Source organism: Brassica napus, chromosome C8 (assembly GCF_020379485.1).
Source record: "Brassica napus cultivar Da-Ae chromosome C8, Da-Ae, whole genome shotgun sequence".
NCBI classification, from domain to species: domain Eukaryota; kingdom Viridiplantae; phylum Streptophyta; class Magnoliopsida; order Brassicales; family Brassicaceae; genus Brassica; species Brassica napus.
The window spans coordinates 1,095,493-1,116,331 of record NC_063451.1 but is presented as its reverse complement, the minus strand read 5'-3'; the positions used below and the strand labels follow the sequence as shown (position 1 = coordinate 1,116,331).

The 20,839-nt window shown below is 38.0% G+C and overlaps 1 protein-coding gene and 1 long non-coding RNA gene across 5 annotated transcripts; one reads left to right on the top strand and one right to left on the bottom strand.

Moving 5' to 3' along the window:
• The first annotated feature begins 1,896 nt into the window (after positions 1 to 1,896).
• Positions 1,897 to 6,574, top strand: LOC106407382. 4 transcript variants are annotated; one of them, XR_007327640.1, is made up of 8 exons: positions 1,918 to 2,174; positions 2,287 to 2,412; positions 2,498 to 2,609; positions 2,697 to 2,753; positions 2,910 to 3,046; positions 3,128 to 3,311; positions 3,431 to 5,281; positions 6,284 to 6,574. It is a non-coding gene; the product is annotated as an uncharacterized LOC106407382 (long non-coding RNA). The 4 variants fall into 4 exon arrangements; XR_007327639.1 differs by having other exon boundaries at positions 1,921 to 2,174; positions 3,128 to 3,282; positions 3,362 to 5,281; XR_007327638.1 differs by having other exon boundaries at positions 1,897 to 2,174; positions 2,282 to 2,412; positions 3,128 to 5,281.
• A 566-nt stretch (positions 6,575 to 7,140) lies between these two features.
• Positions 7,141 to 10,893, bottom strand: LOC106424311 (probable methyltransferase PMT8). The gene is made up of 8 exons (XM_013865062.3): positions 10,663 to 10,893; positions 9,902 to 10,217; positions 9,662 to 9,826; positions 9,397 to 9,579; positions 8,485 to 9,079; positions 8,036 to 8,148; positions 7,720 to 7,940; positions 7,141 to 7,648 (listed from the first exon to the last, which is right to left on the bottom strand). Exons 2-8 carry the CDS (start codon positions 10,148 to 10,150, stop codon positions 7,309 to 7,311), a joined length of 1,866 nt encoding a protein of 621 aa, XP_013720516.1. The 5' UTR covers positions 10,151 to 10,217; positions 10,663 to 10,893; the 3' UTR covers positions 7,141 to 7,308.
• Between the last annotated feature and the right edge of the window lie 9,946 nt (positions 10,894 to 20,839).

Genomic DNA, 20,839 nt, shown 5'->3' with positions numbered 1-20,839 from the left:
GGGTAGTTCAACAATCAATATTCAAGATAATAAAACATGACCGATTTAAGCAATAAACCATTAAACCATAATAATTCAAAACATTCTTTATGAGTGTCACATCAATCAACCATATATATATACTTTTAGGGCCCAACCGAATCATTCTTCCTCCACATAAGGGACACCGGCAATCCCTTCACTATTACACCACACTGGCGTAGGCGCTGGGGAATCGCCCGGTCACGGTCCTCAATCGGAATCGCTGTGCCCCGGTCCTCTATCGGACTCGCCGGGGGCTGTCACATCCACGTGTGACTCTCGGCCTTGGTGATCAAACCAAGTTAAACCGAGCCGACCACTTTCCGGACCACGACCGGCTTAGTGGTACCATTTGAGGAAGCAATGACCTGCAAACTACTACTAGAACCACCACGAGGTTCTCACACAATAGTACCCACATGAGGTACACACTATAACAACATATAATAATCACACAATCACAATAATCCGGGTGCTTAGACTAGTCTTGCTATCCACTTAGCCCAGACATCGTCTCAAGCCTCGGATCCACAAACTGACACCTAGACCGGTCCGGCTATCCTAGCTCGGAAGCCGTCTCCGATGTCAGGAACCTGCATCAAAAATTCGTTAACAAACAATTAACTGTGATTCACAGTGGTTAACCGATGTGGCTTGATTTTCTGATTTCGGAAGCTGACCAAACCTTTTTTGTTCCCTCCAAATCTTCTTCTTGATTTCGTACCGTTAATGCCTCAATCTTGTAACATGTCTTGCCTCTCTAAGCAGCTCTTTAAAATTATTTCTTAATTTTCTTTTCTTTTCTTTTTTTTCTCTTCCCTTTCTCTTATTATTTTCTTCTCTTCCTTTGCTTTTTTTTCTCTTCGTCGTTGGAGTCGAGAACAAGTGGAAAGTTGCAGCCCTTATATAGCTAAGCACATCATATAAGGTAGTGACAAATGTCACACTCCTCCCTGGCCATGTTTTATTATAATGATTAAGCTAATTGCTCTCTCTATAATTTTCCCAGGTAACCACCATCTCTATTTTATCTCTACTCCAAGATGAGCACGTGGTAATGACACAGCACAACTGAATATGAATCACTCTTCTCCCTTTCTCTTTTAGCCATGTATCCCTTTTCTTTAAGGATAATTAAATAATCCAACTTGGTGACCAAAACTCTTTTCTCATTGGTCACCTTACTCCTTAAAAGATTACTTAATTATCCAATTAAGCAACTGGCTTACTTTTAATGCCTCGATAGCTCCTCAACTTTAGCTTAATATTTATGTCTTGAGAAAAATTTATTTTTGAAAAATAAATTACTAACTCGTAATAAATTCCCAAAATAAATTACTAGAATTATTTATTTAGAAATAATTCTTTTCCATGAAGATGGGTATTACAAATAGGATTGACACGTGAACGTAAACTTCTCATAACCATAATTAACTTTTAAATTGTTAAATCATTATATAACATCGAATTGACATAGTTTCTTTGTAACCAAATAGTAGACATGAGATTCTTCGGCCTACACGTTAGGTTTTTATGCGACAAATAATTTTTTGACCTAAAATATTTTAAAAATGAGATCAGTTCATTAGCAAACAAATTATGTAATTAACAAAAACGTTTTTAAGAAATTGTTTAAAAGCCAAAAATATTAATTCGATCAATAATATAAATTTTATTTTCCATAAAATATTTCTTAAATGATTTTCATATAAATTTACATCCATGCATTGACTTTATTAACATTTTTTTAGAAAAAAATATTTTCTATAAAAAAAAAAAATTTATATATAAAATACATTTTGAATCACTTTTAGAGGGTCCCGTCAGATGACACGTCATCAATTCGTGGTCTCTGGAAGCCGACACTGCATTTTATTATAGAGTGGAGCCCATTATTGAAAGCCCAATTTTTTATGAGCCGAACAATGTTTCTAGGGTTTCGTCTTCGATACCAAAACATTTCTTCCGTTCGTCTGAAACGAAAACGATCGAGTGGCCAGGTATTCTCTTCTCTCCCGTCGCTCTATATTCTCTTCTAATCTACTGAAACGCTCAGAGTTAGATCAATCGCCTTTACCCTCTTCTTAACTCACGATCTGACATTGAATGCGAGTTTACCCCCTGAAAGTCTGTGTATCTACACCTATGTAAAGGTTAGCATCCTTCCCTTGAACATCATCATCTCAATCCTTCAAAACGCCAAAGCTTAACTACTTTCTTTGAAATGGCTAACTCATCGATTCTCCTTTCTGATTTGAAGTCCAGACGCTGCTCCTACACCGTTCAAGTGATGTTCCCCAACTGACGTGTAGTTGATTGAGGCAGTATTTGAAAGAGAACGTAGCTTTGGATACCTGAGCTTCGGGATGGGACCCAAGCGTGAGGTCATTGGTAAGGCCTTCTCTTTCTTTTATAACCAGTTTTTCTGTTATTCTCTGATTTTCAATTCATGAATCGATCTACTGCTCGGTATCAGTGAAGGTTCGATACTTGGCCGAGCTATGGAGGAGAGTGGTCGCGTGATTGAAGCCGCCAATTAACTTACCTGATATGCATGTGATGCGTCGTCTCAAGTGATACTAGGCAAGGTCTCATTAACTAAAACTATATATGAAAAGTTATGCAGTCATGTACTTAACCGTTCACAACATGATTTTTATATTTTTTATTGGCAGCTGAGCAGACAAGAAACAACATGGAGAGTAATCATGAAGTCTATGCTATGTTAAAAGGTAAAGATTTGATATTGTAAACATATGCATTTACCACTGGAAGCTATTTTCTTATTTTTTGAATACTAGGCATGGTGTAGCTGCTGTTAAATTTTTTACTCAGTTCTCACCTTGGTCATCTTCTTTATTGAATGTCTTCCTCCCACTCACAAACAGGTTTGAATTCTTGGACATGGTGGTGATGCACGAAGTGTTCTTGTGGGAACAAGAAAAGAATGAAGCGAATGGACAAGAAAAAGAACAATGCCGATCAACTCGCTGTGGGTCGCAAAAAGGCTAGTTCCACTTTTTGGGTGACGTTGCTTTTTATCAGTACATGTCACCAAGGATACTACTGTTTCACTTACGTCTTTTTGGTTGTGTACAATTGGCAGGCCTGGTGTTTTGGCTGGTGAAGCTACTGCGACCAAAGTGACTGATGTGCGCTCTTTTCCTTAAAAAAACTCATATGTATACATCTGCAGACGAAGTCATCAAATTCTCTTCTCGACTTTAACCAGAAAATGGGGTCTTCCTTGGTTTCGAGACTGTAAGGAGACACTCACGAGATTTTCCATGGTAAGCTTTGTTCATCTCAATGAAAGACTTCTGAACGTTTGCATTTGCAGGTATAGAGAACACTTTTAATAATTGATCATGCGTACAAGAGATCTAATTTTCGAAGGATTTGACTGCAGCTCTAAAGTACTCGGGATCCCCACTGGTCTGTATAGTAACCATCCAACCCGGCTTTTCTTTTCACTTGATATATTTGCATGACCTCTTTTATTATCCCTGCATTTGTTGTCATTTAATTGGATACAACTTTAAGATTGAACAGTATCTCCACCTTATTATAAACATGGTGGGAAATGGATGAACCAATAGGTTAGGTTTTGTCCACGTAGAAGTGTGGATTCCTATGATTCGAAGTTTCCATCAATGTCACTATGTAACCTTTCATTGCCTCTATTCCCCTTTGATTTTGAGCCTAACATAACTTCGACTAAGTTTGTTTTATAACCATTTGTATCCATAGCAAAGAGATTTAATAAAAAATAGTGATACTCAATTATTCTAATTTATATTCCTAGATTAAGAAATTAAGAATTATAAGTTCAATCCACATATTTTTCATGTGCTTTCATAAAGGGAAAATTGGTTTTAGGCATTTTGTGCTACAAAAAAAAAAAATTCTTGCGTTAAATCCTATATTTTTATTAATAGGAGCTTTAGGTATAATTTTTTTTATCTGACGAATAAAAAACAATATCTCTGATATAAAAACCAATCCAGATAAAAGAAAATATTCTACTTTTTTTCTAATACTTTTTAAAATTTTAAATAATTTATTCATCATCTGCCATTTTTTACTAATTCAAAATGTACAATTACAAGGTTTGGTAAAAAATAGTGTTAATCCATATAAAACTTCAGAGATAACAAATCTACTAACTAACATGCATATGACAAATCAGCTAATATAGCAAAAAAGAATATTCATTACAAAAACAAATAAATGAATGTTTCAGATTCTTTGTGAAGTAAAAACCTCTTTTTCAACAATAGTTTTGCACTGAAAAACACAAAATATGGTAATCACATTAATCTACAAATCTATGAACCTTATATACTAAATCACAAGTCACCAGACGAATCAGATACTGCCATATGGAAATTAATTTAAATTTTAAAAAAAGAAAAATGCAAAAAAAAAATTGAAATTAAACGTTTAAATCAAATAACGTATCTTTTATCAACTGCTTCTATTAATTTCTTTTCTTTACAAAATAAAATCCCTAATACTTCTCACACTACACCCATTATCTCTCTCTGAAACCCACTCACGTTGCCATAGTTTTAAATTCATCTCTTCCTCATTTAGAAATTGTAAGTTATTTTTTTCTTTTGCAACAACTCCATTGATTCTCTCTGAATTTTCAATTTCTAACCTTATTGATCTAAAGCTTCTAATGATCGTACTACAGTTTTAGATGCAGATCAAAATAGTTTCTCATCAAGTAGTGGCACAACAATAGTCTTCAAAATATATTTTTTCAACTAAATGAGCAGAAGAAAAACAATATATGCTATGGATTGATAGGTGGATCCTACTGCAAAATTGGAGGATGAAGATTAAAGTTCAGGTTTGTGAAACTAAAAACACACACAAACTCTTCATTCTCAAATAATTTTTTTTTCATGAATTTTTGTACTCTGTTGATCGATTTATAAGTTTTCCCTCTTTAGATACTGAAAAAGCTACGTACATACTCCATAGTGAAAAAGGTAAAGATAAACAAGATATGTAAATATCATTTCTAAATGGAAAATCAAATATTGATTTAATGATTTCCTGAACTGTTATTGTAGCGATAGTTTTTTTTTTTGAAACTATTGTTATAGCGATAGTTCAGAAAAGGAGAAATTACAAAAATGTAAAATGTGGAGATGATTAAAAGACAACAAATGGACCCAAGAAACTCATATGGTAGAGAAAACGAGAACAAGATATGCCTACTCTCTAGATCAAGATCTCACCTGGTCAGGTTGGTTTTTTTATACTTTATTTTATCTGTTTCTAATCTCATAGAAGTTTGGTGATAGTTTCCATGTTCTTAATGCAAGTATAGTTTAAGAAAAGAAAACCTAATAAAATACTAGGAAAACAGTACTACAAAACAAAAATAAATATAAAAGAAAAAGAATACAAATATATTAACGTTAATTATTTACAAAATATATGCTTTTTCTCGATTTGATATTTCATATGTAATGTTTTTTTTGATAAGTAAATTATTATATAATGTTCATCTTTTTTTTTTGGCAACTATTATATAATGTTCATCTTGTGTCCATATTGGACTGTTTTATTTATTTTAAAAAAATCATAACTAATTTTCAGATAACATGATTTATTTAGTCTTCAAATACAATAAGATGTACAAAATTAACTAATATACATATTTTTAAATAATAACAATTTATATTAAATATTAATTCTAACTATTTAAATTATTTGTTAATTTTCATCCCGCCGACGGGCCGACCAAGTATATATATATATAATTATTGTACATATTCTTTGTACTGTATCTTCCTTCATCCCTTGCAATCGAATTGAATCTTAGCATTTATGTATTAAACCATCTTAATGAATATGTATAGCAAAAGACATGAACATGTTATGGTTAATGTTATATTAGTTATTTTGCTCGAGTCGGTCAGGACCCAAAGATTATCATAGTGGTTGATAATTGAACATGAAGAAGACCGTTTTAACACAAGCAAAATGTAAGCAATAACAACACGAAGAAAGTAATCTCTAAAAAGACTATTAACAATTATATTTGTAGATGCATGCTGAAGGCAAAAGTATGTCAGTAAAAATTCTATAAATTAATAATGTTAGAAATATAATATTTTATTAATTTATAGAATTGATAGTTTATTTTTTTTAAAAAATATATATATATATATATTGTATATTTAGTAATTAAAATAGAAAATCAATGTTTATTATATTATTTGGTGTATTTTTTTTTGGTTAGCTGTTCATTTAATAGCTCAAGTTGTGGGCAAACAAGCCGATTCTCCGAAGAGCACTTCCGTTTGTCCAGATCTGATCTATATTGGAGAAAATATAACTTCTGATTCTTGCTTCTCTCGCTAGCGAATCCGTCTGACCATTCCGACTCTGAGGAATATGAATCATACTCACATCCTCAAAGTTTTCCTCATACAAACAAATATTTTGTATCATTTATTTAATAAATGTTTCAAATTGATATTATTTATTTTTCTGATACTATTTATGTGATATTATATGATCTTTTTTCTTATACATTTTTTGAAAATGCAAACCTAAAATACAAACCACAAAATCATACAAAAAATAATAACCTAGATCACAAGTAAATTAAAATTTTAAGTATATAGATATGTCTAATTATCATATATCACCATTTTAAGTAAAACTGAGTAGGTATGGTGTGTTCAATGCTAGTTAAAATTTTGGAGTAATAAATGTTTTCATTTTGGGAAGGATATTAATGGGAGGTAAATTATTTGTTGGCAATGAATCCAGCAGTTTTGGGAATTTTAAATTTATTTTTGTTTGTGTATTGTAAATTTTCAGGAAATACATTTCTTAATTGCTCCTCCGTATAATATTTCTTTTAGTAAAATCGTAATCAGTTATTTTGGAAAATATTAACAAAAATGAATTATATGTTCCTGGTCTTCTATGTGGAGTAGGAAAATATTAACAAGGTATAAATTCTTTCCAACTTTTGCACATGATGATTCAGCGAAAAAGATAGAGATTGACCAAGTATAACGACTTATACATCTAGTTTTTATCTAACATAATCTAAAGACTGGAACTCTGAAAGACTTAAAATCAATAGAAACATCCAAAGAGAATTTTTTTTAAAAAAAACAATGATTAATTTTAGTATTTATATAATATTGCTTATGAGGTACAAATCAACTACAAAAATCAAAATAAAACTATATAAGAACTTGTGGGAATAAAACAATTTCTTTTCTTTTTCTCCTTCTGCTTTTCATTTGATCACTCATTGTCCCTAAGGCTTTCACTGGTGAGCCAAAGTTTCTTCCGAACAATAAAAACCACATTGTTCTCACCATCTTCATTGTCTTGGTCAAGTTCTGAACCTGTAGTTACCTTCTCCAATGCCACAACCTCCCAATGCAGAGCCTTCATATACTTCTTGATCGATTCAACTATGCTCTCCTTATCCCTGATGATGATGAATCCTGTAGGTCTAAGAATCCTATCCATCTCAAGTAATAGATCCTCCACACTGCATCCTTTGCTTTTAATGTCTGAAAAAACAGTCCATGCGTGCAATAGATCGTATGTTCGCGGGTACGTAGAGAAAGCCTCACACCTAACAATAAAGAGGAATGGTGAAAACGTGAACTATTATTGTTAAAAAGTTAACGACTATGAGGTTTGTACCAGTTATGATTTGTCCCGATTAAACCGCGGTCGTAGATGAGTTTAAGAGTGTTGGGACCGTAGGGAGAGACAACGTTCATAACCCATACATCTTTGTCTTTAAGAGCAGCTGCGAAAGAACCCATGTGAGCTTTCATGTCCATTATGTTCCTCACAGTGTTTGCTTTTATTTTTGACGACATTAGGTTCCAGTAACTGTCCACTTGCTGTTTCCAAAGCTCCTGCAAACAAAAAGAAGATAAACAAAACAATATGCTTAAACTCTTTTTGTGTGTGTGTTCTATAATCTTTTTCAGAGTAAAAAAACCACTCGTACCGTGTCTTTCTCAAACATATGTGTTGAGTAACCAAAATCTGCAAGACGAGGAGGAGGAGAAGTCATCCTAGCTGGCCAAGGAGCTAACCCACTTCCCTTGGTTTTATGGTCATCTGTATTTAACAAAGAAACAAATTAGAGAAAATGGGAACTAAGTGTTGTGAACAAACGCAAATCAAACTCAAAGAAAGCAAAGAAACCAAAACGCTCAGATACCCATTTAGAGTTTGTAAATTATTATGCGAACGAAATAACCCTTTGGACCCATATTTATAATATCCTCAAACCCCGATTTCTTTTTTTATTCTTTAGAATACATATTTATCCTAGAAAAAGTAAAATTTCTGGTGTACCGGCCTAATGAATGCTAGACTTTTTACTGGTGCATAGAGATATAAGACAATTCCAAATTTAATACTAAGTATGTCTCAAAAAACTAATGTACTTACGCTTGGAGTAAGGAGTGATGCAAGCTTCCATTGACACACCATAAACAGCATCAGGATCAGCATCCGAGCGACAAAGAGGAGGCTGTGTCCCAGCCTCTCTCTCCAAGTAACAGTCATTACTCAAAGGTTTCTGCCAAACAACAGTTTGGTTTCTTTTAGCAGCGATTCTCCAACACATTCTTTCAACAAGGGTACTCATCTCCTTCCATATCCTCAAACTATCTTCGTCTTGCGCGTAAGCTTCGGGAGAGGAATAAGCGAAATAGCCTCCAGGTCTTAGCACTCGGTCCAGCTCGAGAAGAAGGATGCCGTCTCTTTGAAGCCAGTCGATCCTACACCGAGAGCAGTGAGCTAGCTCGAATGATCTGCTCGGGTAAGGAAGTCTCTTGGTGCCTAAAACGCCGAGGTAAGCAGGGATGCCTCTCTCTAATGCAAACTGGATTTGGTTCTGGTGAACGTCGTTAGGCGCTAATGACATTGCGATTATGTCAGATGAGAGGAGGTAAGCTCCGAAACTAGCAACTCCACATCCAACATCAAGAACCGTTCTTAATCTCCCTTGGTCGTTTAATACATCGTTAGAAAAGTTAAGCATCTGCAAGTCACAAGAAGCCAATAGAAACACATTTTTATATTAAATATTTTAGTTTTTTTTAATGTCAAGTTATAAAATTTTTTTTGATGAATTTTAAAAATTAGATACACAAACAAACCAATTAAACAGATTTAGGGATTTAGACCGATTAAAATATTTAGATTGATATAGACTAATTTCAACCGAAACAGTCTAAACCACAGTCTAAACCGACTTGAATCACATATATCAGATTTTAAGAAAATCGTTTTGGATATAACCGATTTTTAGAACATTGCATATTATCATTAACGAAAAAATTAAGCAAAGAGGCTTACATTGGCAATGGATGCAATGTACTTATCAGCTCCATAATGGAAATGAGTGCCACCACCTGGAAAATTGATCTTATCGCCTTTGACAACCATCCAGTTCTGGTCAGACTTCTCTTTAGCAAGGTGAGTGTGAGGTATGTTTGCTTGCCACACTTCATCTCTGCTCTTAGGCCACTTTATAGGAACCTAAAAGAACAAAAACAATCAGGACAAAGGTAGCAGAAAGTGGTGAAATCAAAAGCAAGAAGAAAGCAAAAAATGTAGCTACCTTGTAACCAGATGGAGGAGGAATCAAACAATTAAACTTTCTTTCTGGTGGAGGACAGTGACGTTCATAATGTTCCATTAGAGATAGATCAAGCTTCAACCTCATTTGGTAGATGAAGTTCCTATCTAAGCAAGGGATGATCTCTGAATGTCTGTCATCACAAACCTTAACATGTATACACCAAAGTTAGCTTTTGCATTAAGCATAAGTTTACATTTGAGTTTGGATAAAGCAACTTACAGGGAAGCTCTTTGCCACAACAAGACTGTCTTCTTCATTGCTCACAGATCCATCCTGTTTGGTATCATCATCATCACCACCCAAATAAGAAGATCCGAGTTTTCTCAATGATCTTCCATATTCCAATGCTGATGCACCTTGGCTAGAGGAATCATAGTACATATACAAGAAACAGAGGAATAAAGCCACCACGCAGATGGAAGCAATGAGGCGCTTCTTTTGGCCTCCATCAGATCTCCCTCTCATCATCAAAACCCAAAGAATCAAAAGAGATTCCTAAACAAAAACTTTCCTCTAGCTAACTATGTGAGTTTCTCTGCATAAATAAATAAAGAGAAGAATTAAACACAGTCAAAAGTGTGAGATAGTGTAATATAGATAGTCAGTGGCAACAAATTTTCAAAGTTAACAATAAATGGATGGAATAAAAAAACAGACTTGGAATGGAAGATTCAGATCCGTTTTTATTGTGCCAAAAACAAAACCTTAGCATCTTGAAACAGAACCTAAAGTTAAGTGGAAACCAAGTAACTGTAGTGTTTATAAATCTTTAGTTTTGGAGGAACCACCGACAAGTTTTGTTCTTCCTCAGACAAAACAAAAAGGATTAAATCTTTTAGAACTAAACTGAACTAGTAGATCTGGGAGTACAGAGTAGTAAGTAGTGTTTCCATTTTCTCGGTAATGAAAGTATCGATTTCCGGGTAAACTGAAACATTCATTGATTGTTAAAAAAAGAAGGAAAAAATGGAAAAACTCACAGAAGAACAAGAAGAGTCGAGAGATCCGAGAATGGGAGTGAGTGAAGTGACGAATAACTTTATAGATTCAGATCTCACAGGCGAATGATATTAGCCTTTTTCACTGGCTATATGTTTTCTTTTTGGGTGAATTGGCGAAGTAACACTAATGGGAGAAGAATTGAGAAACTAACCAAAGGAAAATCTGACAGTGCGGATGTGACAAGTTAGAGCAGTTTTGGACCCTTTTCTCCTTTGGTAGCGCGTATGCGTGAGAGTAGCTCAGACAGTTGTTTGCATTCTGTTCATACTGACCCCTACAAATGTACACCTATTTACTCTGCTCAGTCAAATCGGTAACCTAACACTTACATCAGTAATTAATTGAACTACGTTTCCCGCTTAAAACTTTGTGTGGCTATTAACACATATATTTTTCATTTAAGGCATATATTCTATTCTGTAAGTTCAGCATAGAAGAGTTTCAGAAACATGGCAGCAGATGCAGACAACGGAGCACTTAATACGGAAACAAATGAAGTTGAGGTAAATCGATAACTTTCACCATAGTTTGCATTAAATGGATCTGATGGGAATCGGGTAGGGTTGTATATGTTGGTGTGCTTATATAAGTGAGAATAGCTTAGATCTGGTGGGGATGGTTTTGAAGCTTTCTGTACTACTCCATACAATAATAATAGAAAAGTATGAATCTAACATATTTTTCTTTTACGCGTCAACAGATATTTCCACAGGACAAGGTTCGCATTCTAACGGGTCAATGGGTCCGCGAACTCGATGGTCGCTGGATATTTGACCAGAAGTTTGAAGCAGATCATATGTGGATCCAACTCAAATCTGGACTCCCATTTGAGGAGTTGGTTGACATGGTGAAGACACGGGTGGGTATGGAAACAAAAAACACTTCGGTGAAATTATCTTATCAATACCCCGCATGGCTTGAGATTGACGACGGAGATGGCTCAACCCCTCAGTTCATAAGCGATGACTATGAAGTTGAACAATTCGTTCAAATGCGGAGGAAAATTGAAGAGGTCAACTTGTGTGTCTCCATAGCACAAGTTGTAGATGTTGTCGGAACACAGGGAAAACCTGACGGCGGAGACGATCAGCATGGGACACCAGGCGGTTGTGAGGATCCTATAGAAGAGGGTGGCGTAGGGTCATATTCAGAGGACGCATGGCACGATTTCGCAATGTCTGATACCCCACTCACATGCCCCCCACTAAAAGAAACGGTCGGAACAATGACTATAGAGGAACCGGGTAATACTATTCCATATTACCGTAGCGGAATAACAATACGCGAACCTTCAATAATACGTCTTCAAAGTCCTCGTCTGCGCGACACCAATAAGGGGAAGGGTATAGCCGTCGACCAAAGAGGGGACATAGATTGTGATGAAGATGATTGTGAGGTCCCAGGGAGGGCTACTCGACGAAGCCCAGCATGGGAACACGAAGAGAGCAGTCGTAACGTACGACGACAACTTTTCCCCCCACATGTTCCTGAAGAGAACAATGAACAGCACGGGGTCTCATCTGAAGAGACAGAGCCTGAAACCCTACCGCAAGAGCTCCCAGTTGAGCAATACAACATTTGGAATCGATTCCAAGATGCGTTATTTGAAATGTTGAACGACATAACGGGTGAGCCAGCTCTGTTTGGTCGCGATGCTCCCCCCGTCATTGATAGCATCGGTCGAGATGGTACGTACTATACTATTTCTTATATATGGAATAGTTTGGTCACTGCGATATGCAAGGATTGATCAAGTCTGATGAGTCTTAACATAGGCTTATGTGTTTATTTCGTAGGCGTTGATGGTGCGTTAGAAGATGTGCGCTACGAAGGGGATGGTATATTCGTAGGACGAGTCTTCAAGTCTAAGAGTGATTGCAAAATTAAAATTGCAATTTATGCAATAAACCGCAAATTTCACTTCCGCACCCGAAGATCAACGCCAAAATTTATGGTCCTCGTTTGTGTTGCCGAAGAATGTCCTTGGAGGGTATATGCGGTGAAGCTGGATGGGTCAGGAAATTTCCAAATACGCCAAGCAACATTAAAGCATTGTTGTACGGTTGATGCAAGAAGGAACTATCACCGGCTCGCTACAACGCAAGTTATTGGTGAACTGATGCAGTCACGTTATGTGGGCATTAAGAAAGGTCCAACTCCAGATGGTATCAGGAAAATGTTACTTGATGAGTACCATGTAAACGTGTCATATTGGAAAGCATGGAGGGCCAGGGAAGTTGCGATGGAAGGTTCCCTCGGGTCAATGGCTGGAAGTTACGCTCTCTTGCCTGCATATATGGGTCTACTTCAAACAACCAACCCAGGAACAATTTGTATTCTGGAGAACACCGAGTTGGATGTTGGTGGTATCATGTTTAAGTACGCCTTCATAGCGTATGGTGCATCAGTTGCAGGGTACCAATACATGCGGAAAGTCATTATTATTGACGGAACAAGTCTTAAAGGGCGATATGGAGGTTGCCTACTATCTGCATGTGCCCAAGATGCAAATTTTCAAATATTCCCTCTTGCCTTTGGAGTGGTCGATAGTGAAAATGATTCTGCCTGGGAGTGGTTTCTCCAAAAGCTTAGCACCTTTGTCGTGGATTCCGCAGAAGTGGTTTTTATATCAGACCGCCATGGAAGCATTTACACGGGATTGAAAAAGGTTATTTACCAAAATTTGTTTACTATACTTTATGTATATAGTATATAGAATAGTCCTGTAACATAAGGTTTTTCAGGTTTACCCGACTGCACATCATGCAGCGTGCACTGTCCATCTATGGAGGAACATAAAAGCTCGGTTCAAATCCAAACGTCTTGCAGGAATGATGGGCGCTGCTGCTCGAGCGTTTACAATCGCTGAGTTTAACAAGAGGTTTATTGAAATTCAGAAGGTCCATCCTGGGTGTGCTGCATATCTTGTGGATATAGGTTGGCCGTCATAATGTTTATATATTATGGTAAACTATACTATGTCGTGGTCAGAAATAGTATAGTAATATTTGTTTTCATCTTACTTATTAGGTTTCACGCACTGGACCCGCGCACATTTCAGTGGTGTTCGGTACAACATAATGGATTCCAATATTGCGGAGTCCTGGAACGCAGTTCTTAAAGAAGCAAGAGAATTCCCACTTATCTCAATGTTCGAATACATTCGAACAACGGTGATGACTTGGTTTGCTATCCGGCGCCAGAAGGCTGGACGCCAAGCAGGGACATTGACACCAAAGGTTAGGAAGATGGTGGAAGCAAACTTTGAAGCCTCTACCTGCCTTTCTGTGCGCCCAATTAACGAGATGGAGTTTCAAGTTCAAGCCACTGAAGGGTCGTGTTACATGGTTAACCTTCTAGGCGGAACTTGCACATGCAACGAGTTCCAGGAATTAAGGATCCCATGCAAACATGCTATTGCTGCTGCTGGAAGAGCTAACATCCCAACTGATTCAATGGTTGCAACGGCCTATTATGCAGAGACTTGGACCCGTGGGTTTGAGGAAAGTATTTACCCTGTCCCAGCTGTGGGTGCTATCGAAATAGGGGGTTCAATGACTGGAGAGTTGTTACCGCCAGCTATGAGGAGGCCACCTGGCCGTCCAAGAAAGCTAAGGATTATGTCACAGGGAGAGGATAAGGTAAAACCATAAGTACTTTTGATAGACTATACTAGTACTTGTGTATAGTATAGCAAACTGATACCGAAAATCATGATGTTTTGTTAGCGTTCTGGAAATCGTCAAGGGCGTCGCTGCAGACGTTGTAGGAGGGAAGGCCACAACAAGGCCTCCTGTCGCACCGCCATCTAAAGAAGCAGCGTAGTACTGGGCAAATGAAGGTGGTCAAGGAAGTATGTTTTTGTGACCGGGCCTAAATAATGTAAGCAGACATCTGAAAAGGATGGCGTGCATGGTTTGCAGTCAACTTTTGTGGTGAACATGTGTTGAATATGTTCGTATATAACAACAGCTGTTGTATACGCTCTTATTTACGACTATACCATGTAGTTAGGCTGGCAGCAGTAGTAAATAGTATGGAACTGCTGGTGTTGATATGGTTGCCCTTATGTAAACCTTCATCTTTTGTTGTGATATAAAGGAAATGCCCATATGTTTAACTATTTTTATGTTGTCTCCCAAAGGTAACCTAACGTAACGATCCATTTGTGTTACGACATAAGGTTATGTGTTTCAATGACAAAGTAAACATATGAGAATCTTCGTACTACTGGACTAGTCCCTTAAGACAGCCGGTACGAAGGTGGAGATATAATGGAAATTCTACTGGTTTAAAGTAGCGTATATGTTATATTATACTAGACGACGACCAACTAAGTGAGAGAAACTGAAATCTATATATTCAATGTTGTTACATAAAAGTAAACGTTAAGGGTTTGCATAACGTAAATGGAGTCTCGTTGGTGAAATACAATATAAATGGACAACATAAGCGGGCGGTTGAGTAGCTAGGCAAGACTTAGAGTGTAGGCAAGACATTATATTTTATTAAACGGTGCTTGTATAGTTTCGTAACCAACTATATTGCATCATAAGAATCTATAAATCGAGAATCACGTTGTTGAACTACCATTCGAAACAAAGTCACATAGTTTGGAAAAACAGAAACATAGGTTACGAGTCCAAACGTACAAACTTAGAAGCGAGGAAGAAATAGTTTGTTGCTAAGATGGGAACAGAAATGGATCAACGGTAGGAACAAATACAGAACATAACATCCAAATAATTTATGGTGCAAGAAGCTGAGGATTAAAGGTGGCGAACGCTTCAACAGCATACCTCTCACCCGCAGTACGGATACAACCTTCAGTAATGTGTTCGCAGAGGTGAAGCTTCTTTGTTGCATGAAGCTCGAGCAAGATGGAGTCTCGTTGGTGAAATACAATATAAATGGACAACATAAGCGGGCGGTTGAGTAGCTAGGCAAGACTTAGAGTGTAGGCAAGACATTATATTTTATTAAACGGTGCTTGTATAGTTTCGTAACCAACTATATTGCATCATAAGAATCTATAAATCGAGAATCACGTTGTTGAACTACCATTCGAAACAAAGTCACATAGTTTGGAAAAACAGAAACATAGGTTACGAGTCCAAACGTACAAACTTAGAAGCGAGGAAGAAATAGTTTGTTGCTAAGATGGGAACAGAAATGGATCAACGGTAGGAACAAATACAGAACATAACATCCAAATAATTTATGGTGCAAGAAGCTGAGGATTAAAGGTGGCGAACGCTTCAACAGCATACCTCTCACCCGCAGTACGGATACAACCTTCAGTAATGTGTTCGCAGAGGTGAAGCTTCTTTGTTGCATGAAGCTCGAGCAAGATGACTGACGCAACACATGATAAGCCTAGGTAAAGGAGGAAGTCTGTTAGCATTCAATAAATTTGGCCTGTAAAAAGTGACTAATGCAAGGGACGATGGTTAAGCGCAAGCATGTACTATACTACTCAGATGGTCAAGAAAAATAGTATGGAATAAAATCTGTACCATATCAGATTATGGACTTCAACATAAAATGAAACATTCTATGAAAATACTAGCGGAAGGTAGTAGGACCTAACCTGTAATTTCACATAGGAGATTGATGTCCAAACGCTCAACTGGCATACATTCTGTTAGTACTCCGGGCCTTGGATGTGGTCCACCATAGCGTTTCACCAGTTCCGGAAATATTACTGAGATTGGGTGTAATGCGTTCTCAACATTGGTCTCAGAGACACAAGCAGTGTTGCAGTCAAGGACATGTATGCACCACTGCTTTAAATCAATGGAAACACCAACCCAATGCTGGCCATCAATTTGGAAAGGGCAATATAGAACATCGATGTCAACACACCACCTACGAATGCTCGGAAGGGAGACACCACTGACGGTTGTGAAATTGAAAGCTGAACTGCAACCTGGATTCTGGGCCTGTCTGAACTCCCGAATAAGTGACCGTAAGAACACAGAGGGCAAGAATTCAAACCGGTGGCTGCCCTCTACCAAGTTGCGGTGGCGGATGAAGCTGACAACCATGTCAGCAGCCTGTTATAAATAGGTATGTCAGTCTGGGAACATATAACCAAAGATAGAGATACGTTCAGGCGGGGGAACAAACCTCAAAGTGAAGGGGGCGAGTTCCATGAAAAACATCCTTGAACACCACATTTGATATTGTGGCACCTTCCCCACCGTTGCAGTCACTATAAGAGAAATAATTCCTGATGAATATGGGCTATTGATAATCTCGTATATTGAACATGATGTGAGACTTACAATTGTGTTGCAGTTACATTCTGAAACGCCGCAACACGAAAAGCATTGAGGCCAACAAATGGTGAAAACCCTGACAAAAGTGTTCCTATCGGGTCATGTGTCGACGCCTGCGGAAGCTCAGCGTCCATTTGAACAATTTTCTCGACGGTTTGTTCTGTTTCAGCAATATTGAGCTTAGTTTTTTTCCCTCCATCAACGGGTGGCGTATATCTGTTCGCCCTTTTTCGCAGGCGGGTGCTCTTGCGTGGTATCGCGGGCAAACAAGTTGCAACGTCATCACCGTCTCCCTTAAACAAAGGAAAATGGTAATGTGAGTTTGGGGGGAACTACAACAAATAGTTGATGTAAGAAAATAGTGGATCATACTAATCCAACAAATACTACACTATAAGCACCGCAAATTATAAAATACCAGTTTACAAACAAACTTACGCCAGTCTCTTCCAGGTGCGTGAGTATCTGATTGGATGCTTCGCCAGCATGCTCAGACGGAACATCCACAGTTGTAGAGGACAGTATATGTCCTGTAGTGCTCACCTTCATCTTACGACGCAGCTGCGCTAACGAAATGTCCTCATCGTCACTTGCACTCTATATAAAAAAATGTATGTTATACCCCGTTTAGTATACTATACCACGCCCATCATATAGTATAGGACCGGTTTAATTAAAATTTACTGTCTGACTATTCAACACCAACCCTACCTGGTCTCCAAACTGAATGTCCTTGCTCGTTGATTGAAAGCTCTTTGAAAGAGCAGTCAATGGTGGTGCTTGCGGGGGTGCGGGGACATCACCGTCTCCAGTTCCTCCAACAGTACTATGTAAGGCGGGTTGAACGGAACATGTAGCAACAAACGGCAAAGGTGGGGAAGACGGCCCAACATTATGTTGATCCTGGTTAGACAAGTGCAAATAGGCGTAAACAAATGAAGTATTTAGCTTTATTTGATGCATTATAAAGATAGTAAAGTAATTTCAATGTGCCATATTGAATAGAACACCGAACTAACCATAATCATGTGATTGCGTCCTGGTTGTGTCCCACTGGCCAAACCTCCATCGACATGTTCTCCAAAGGTTGAACGGAGAGGGGGTGGTGACGTTTCTGGAATGGCCTCCATTCGGCTTGGAGGACACCGTTGTCCGTCTTCTTCCGGTTCTGTGGAGAAATGTGGAGACCAGGATCTGTCATCCTTCGTGTACCGCAGTAACATGTCTTTCAGTTGTTTAATTTCTTCAGACAATGAATTCTTCACGCCAGATAAAACTGTGTCGAAATGGGATTTCAAACTCCCAACCACTTGCAGCACACGTGCCTCAACATCTTCTGATGGGGCACCAGTAGAACCAGAGTGACCAACATGCGACTCAGGGACGGCTGTGTGGTATGGGGAGAAACTATCTGGTTGAAAGTTGCTTCCACGCGCGTTTTCATCAACTAAACCAACGTCGTCTCCTACTTCCTGCAATCTCTTTGCGTCTACTGCCTTCACACCCCCTGACCAACTGTTGTGCTCAAAAGGAAATTTGTTGTTGATGAGTGCAACCATGTGGGTTACCGTGACATCAGTAACTTCATCTCTAAACCCATCTATACTATGATTAGGACATAGAATAGACGTCACAGTTGCCTGCAGCATAACGAATACAAGATAAGTTTTAAACCGTAAAAATACAACTATTGAAGTTTTCAATTATTACTATACCTGGCCTTCAACTTCCAAGTTCCTACTCGTCACAACATTTATTTTCAAACTCCGAGAACACACTTCTTCAACGATGTCTTCAATCTGGACATCTTCCTCAAGCAGTACCCTATCAGCAGGGGATTCACAGATAATCTGTGGGCAGCAGCAAACTGTTACCAACACAATGGCATGTGCAAACCCTTGTATTGCTATTGTGTCGCTTGCATACTGCGCAGGTGACCGTCCCTTAACACTTCGGATCGTTAAAATAAAGGATTCTCGACCCCATGGATATTTTAGAAACCCATCCATATCGGCCAACATCTCAACCACCTCTGCTCTAATGTTTGTTGACCCACTGGTAGGGCATAAAATCCCTTCAACCAACAGCAAAAGTGCTAACCTCAATCTAGTTTCGTCGTCTTTGTACTTCTCCCGCATTGCCAGCCGTTTTATGATATCAGATGGAGTTATCTTATCATCACTGCCGAACAAAGATTTCCACACCGGTCCATCACAAGGGACAAGTTTCCCCTTTCCTTTGCCCTGCTTTTTAGGGTGGGCCACACGGCCTGTTGTAAGTGAGTTGGGCGGTGGGCAGTTACAGTTAAGGCCAGTAACTAACGCAAACTCCCCTATTCCATATCGAATTGGCTTCCCCGCAAGTAGCCACCACAGCTCATACTCTTTAGCCGTTACCAACTGACGGGACAATATTTGGTGACCAAACATGACAGAAAATGTATGATGGCCCATCTGTAGAAGTTGCCGAAATTGGGTCTCCACCAGCATCTCATTCTGCGCGTATGTGAGGCTGTCTTTGATAACTTGGATCCATCTTAGGTTGAAGTAGTTGTTGATACGCTTCCGACCCGTTGGTTCGAACCCCGTCTCAAATAGTCTCTCCGGTAAGCCTATCTCTTCCATCCTACATAGAAAAGCAACATGTTACGTTGGTTAGTCGTGGTTCACTTTACCATTTACTTGGGAACTTTACTAAAGAAAGACTATATCCTACTTGGAAACTATACTACACAACTACTATATCATAGTCACAACCCCAAACATACGGATACCGTATTTTACCAGACCAATTTACTAACAATTACAAACAGCAAACAATCGGTCACATAACAACTCCATAACAATTTCCTTACTATAACACATAGTATAGAGTAAATTAGTTACTACACCATACGCTTACATGATTCACAAGAACCACTCCATGGACGACATTACAGTACTAGTGCATGTCCAGATCCAACAAACATGAACTTATAGAAACGGTTTACAAAACATTCCACACCAACTGACCAAAATTTAAACAAAAAGTTCCCCTGTTCTGTAACCAAAACCTTATTTAGAAAGTAACTCACCTTCTTAGTCGGTGATTTCACGATGCAGCTGTGTCCAGTACTTGTTTGTGTCGCGCCCGTTCAGTCACCGCTGCCCTGTATGGTTGCGTCCGTCGTTCTCCAACACGTACCCACTTCACCAGCACCTCAGTGGTCGAGTTACAGTTTACAAAAGGCCATTGTTGATTATGCAACCCTCTGCTTTTATTTCTGTCGCTGAATTTAAACCCTAAAAATTTACCTCTTTCACTCCCGTTTTTTTTCTCTCCTTTTGTCTTTTTGTTTTCTCTAGAACATCATAGGTCTGCTACGTTTCCTATTCAATGCGCGTGGGGTAAATTGGTTCAAGGGTATTTTCGTCAAGCTGCTGCTGTAATATATATTATATCCTAGCCATGTATTTCTTATGGTTAGTCGGTGAATTTTAATATTTTTTTTGGTTATTAGATGCAAAAACTCTTTCTTTTTTCCTATTTTTGGTGAGATAAAGTACAGTGCGGCTTCCCTTGTACAGCTTTAAAGGTCGCTCTCTCTGTCCACACTGTCGACTTGCTGTTAAATCTCTCTCTTTTATTTATTTTCGGTATTAATAATAAAGTAAATATTTATTTTGACAACTTAAATGTTACTTAATCAATCAATTAAGATCTCTGCAAGTAGATTCGACATAATGCGTTTTTTAATTTCATCATTAATAAGTTAACAACTACCCATAATCGTGGTTTAGTTTATTTTTAAATCGAATTAATTCTTGCAGTTTTTGATAAAATGACTGGCCGAATAAGAAAAGAAAACCAGTTGACTATTGGACATGTCACTGTC

What these genes read in the sequence shown, in the direction of transcription:
- LOC106424311 (XM_013865062.3), bottom strand. Translation starts at nt 10,150, where the DNA reads ATGATGAGAGGGAGATCTGATGGAGGCCAAAAGAAGCGCCTCATTGCT. An exon ending in ACATTGCATCCATTGCCAAT is followed by an intron (nt 9,080 to 9,396) that starts GTAAGCCTCTTT and finishes TGTGACTTGCAG; the next exon opens with ATGCTTAACTTTTCTAACGA. An exon ending in CATCACTCCTTACTCCAAGC is followed by an intron (nt 8,149 to 8,484) that starts GTAAGTACATTA and finishes TGTTAAATACAG; the next exon opens with ATGACCATAAAACCAAGGGA.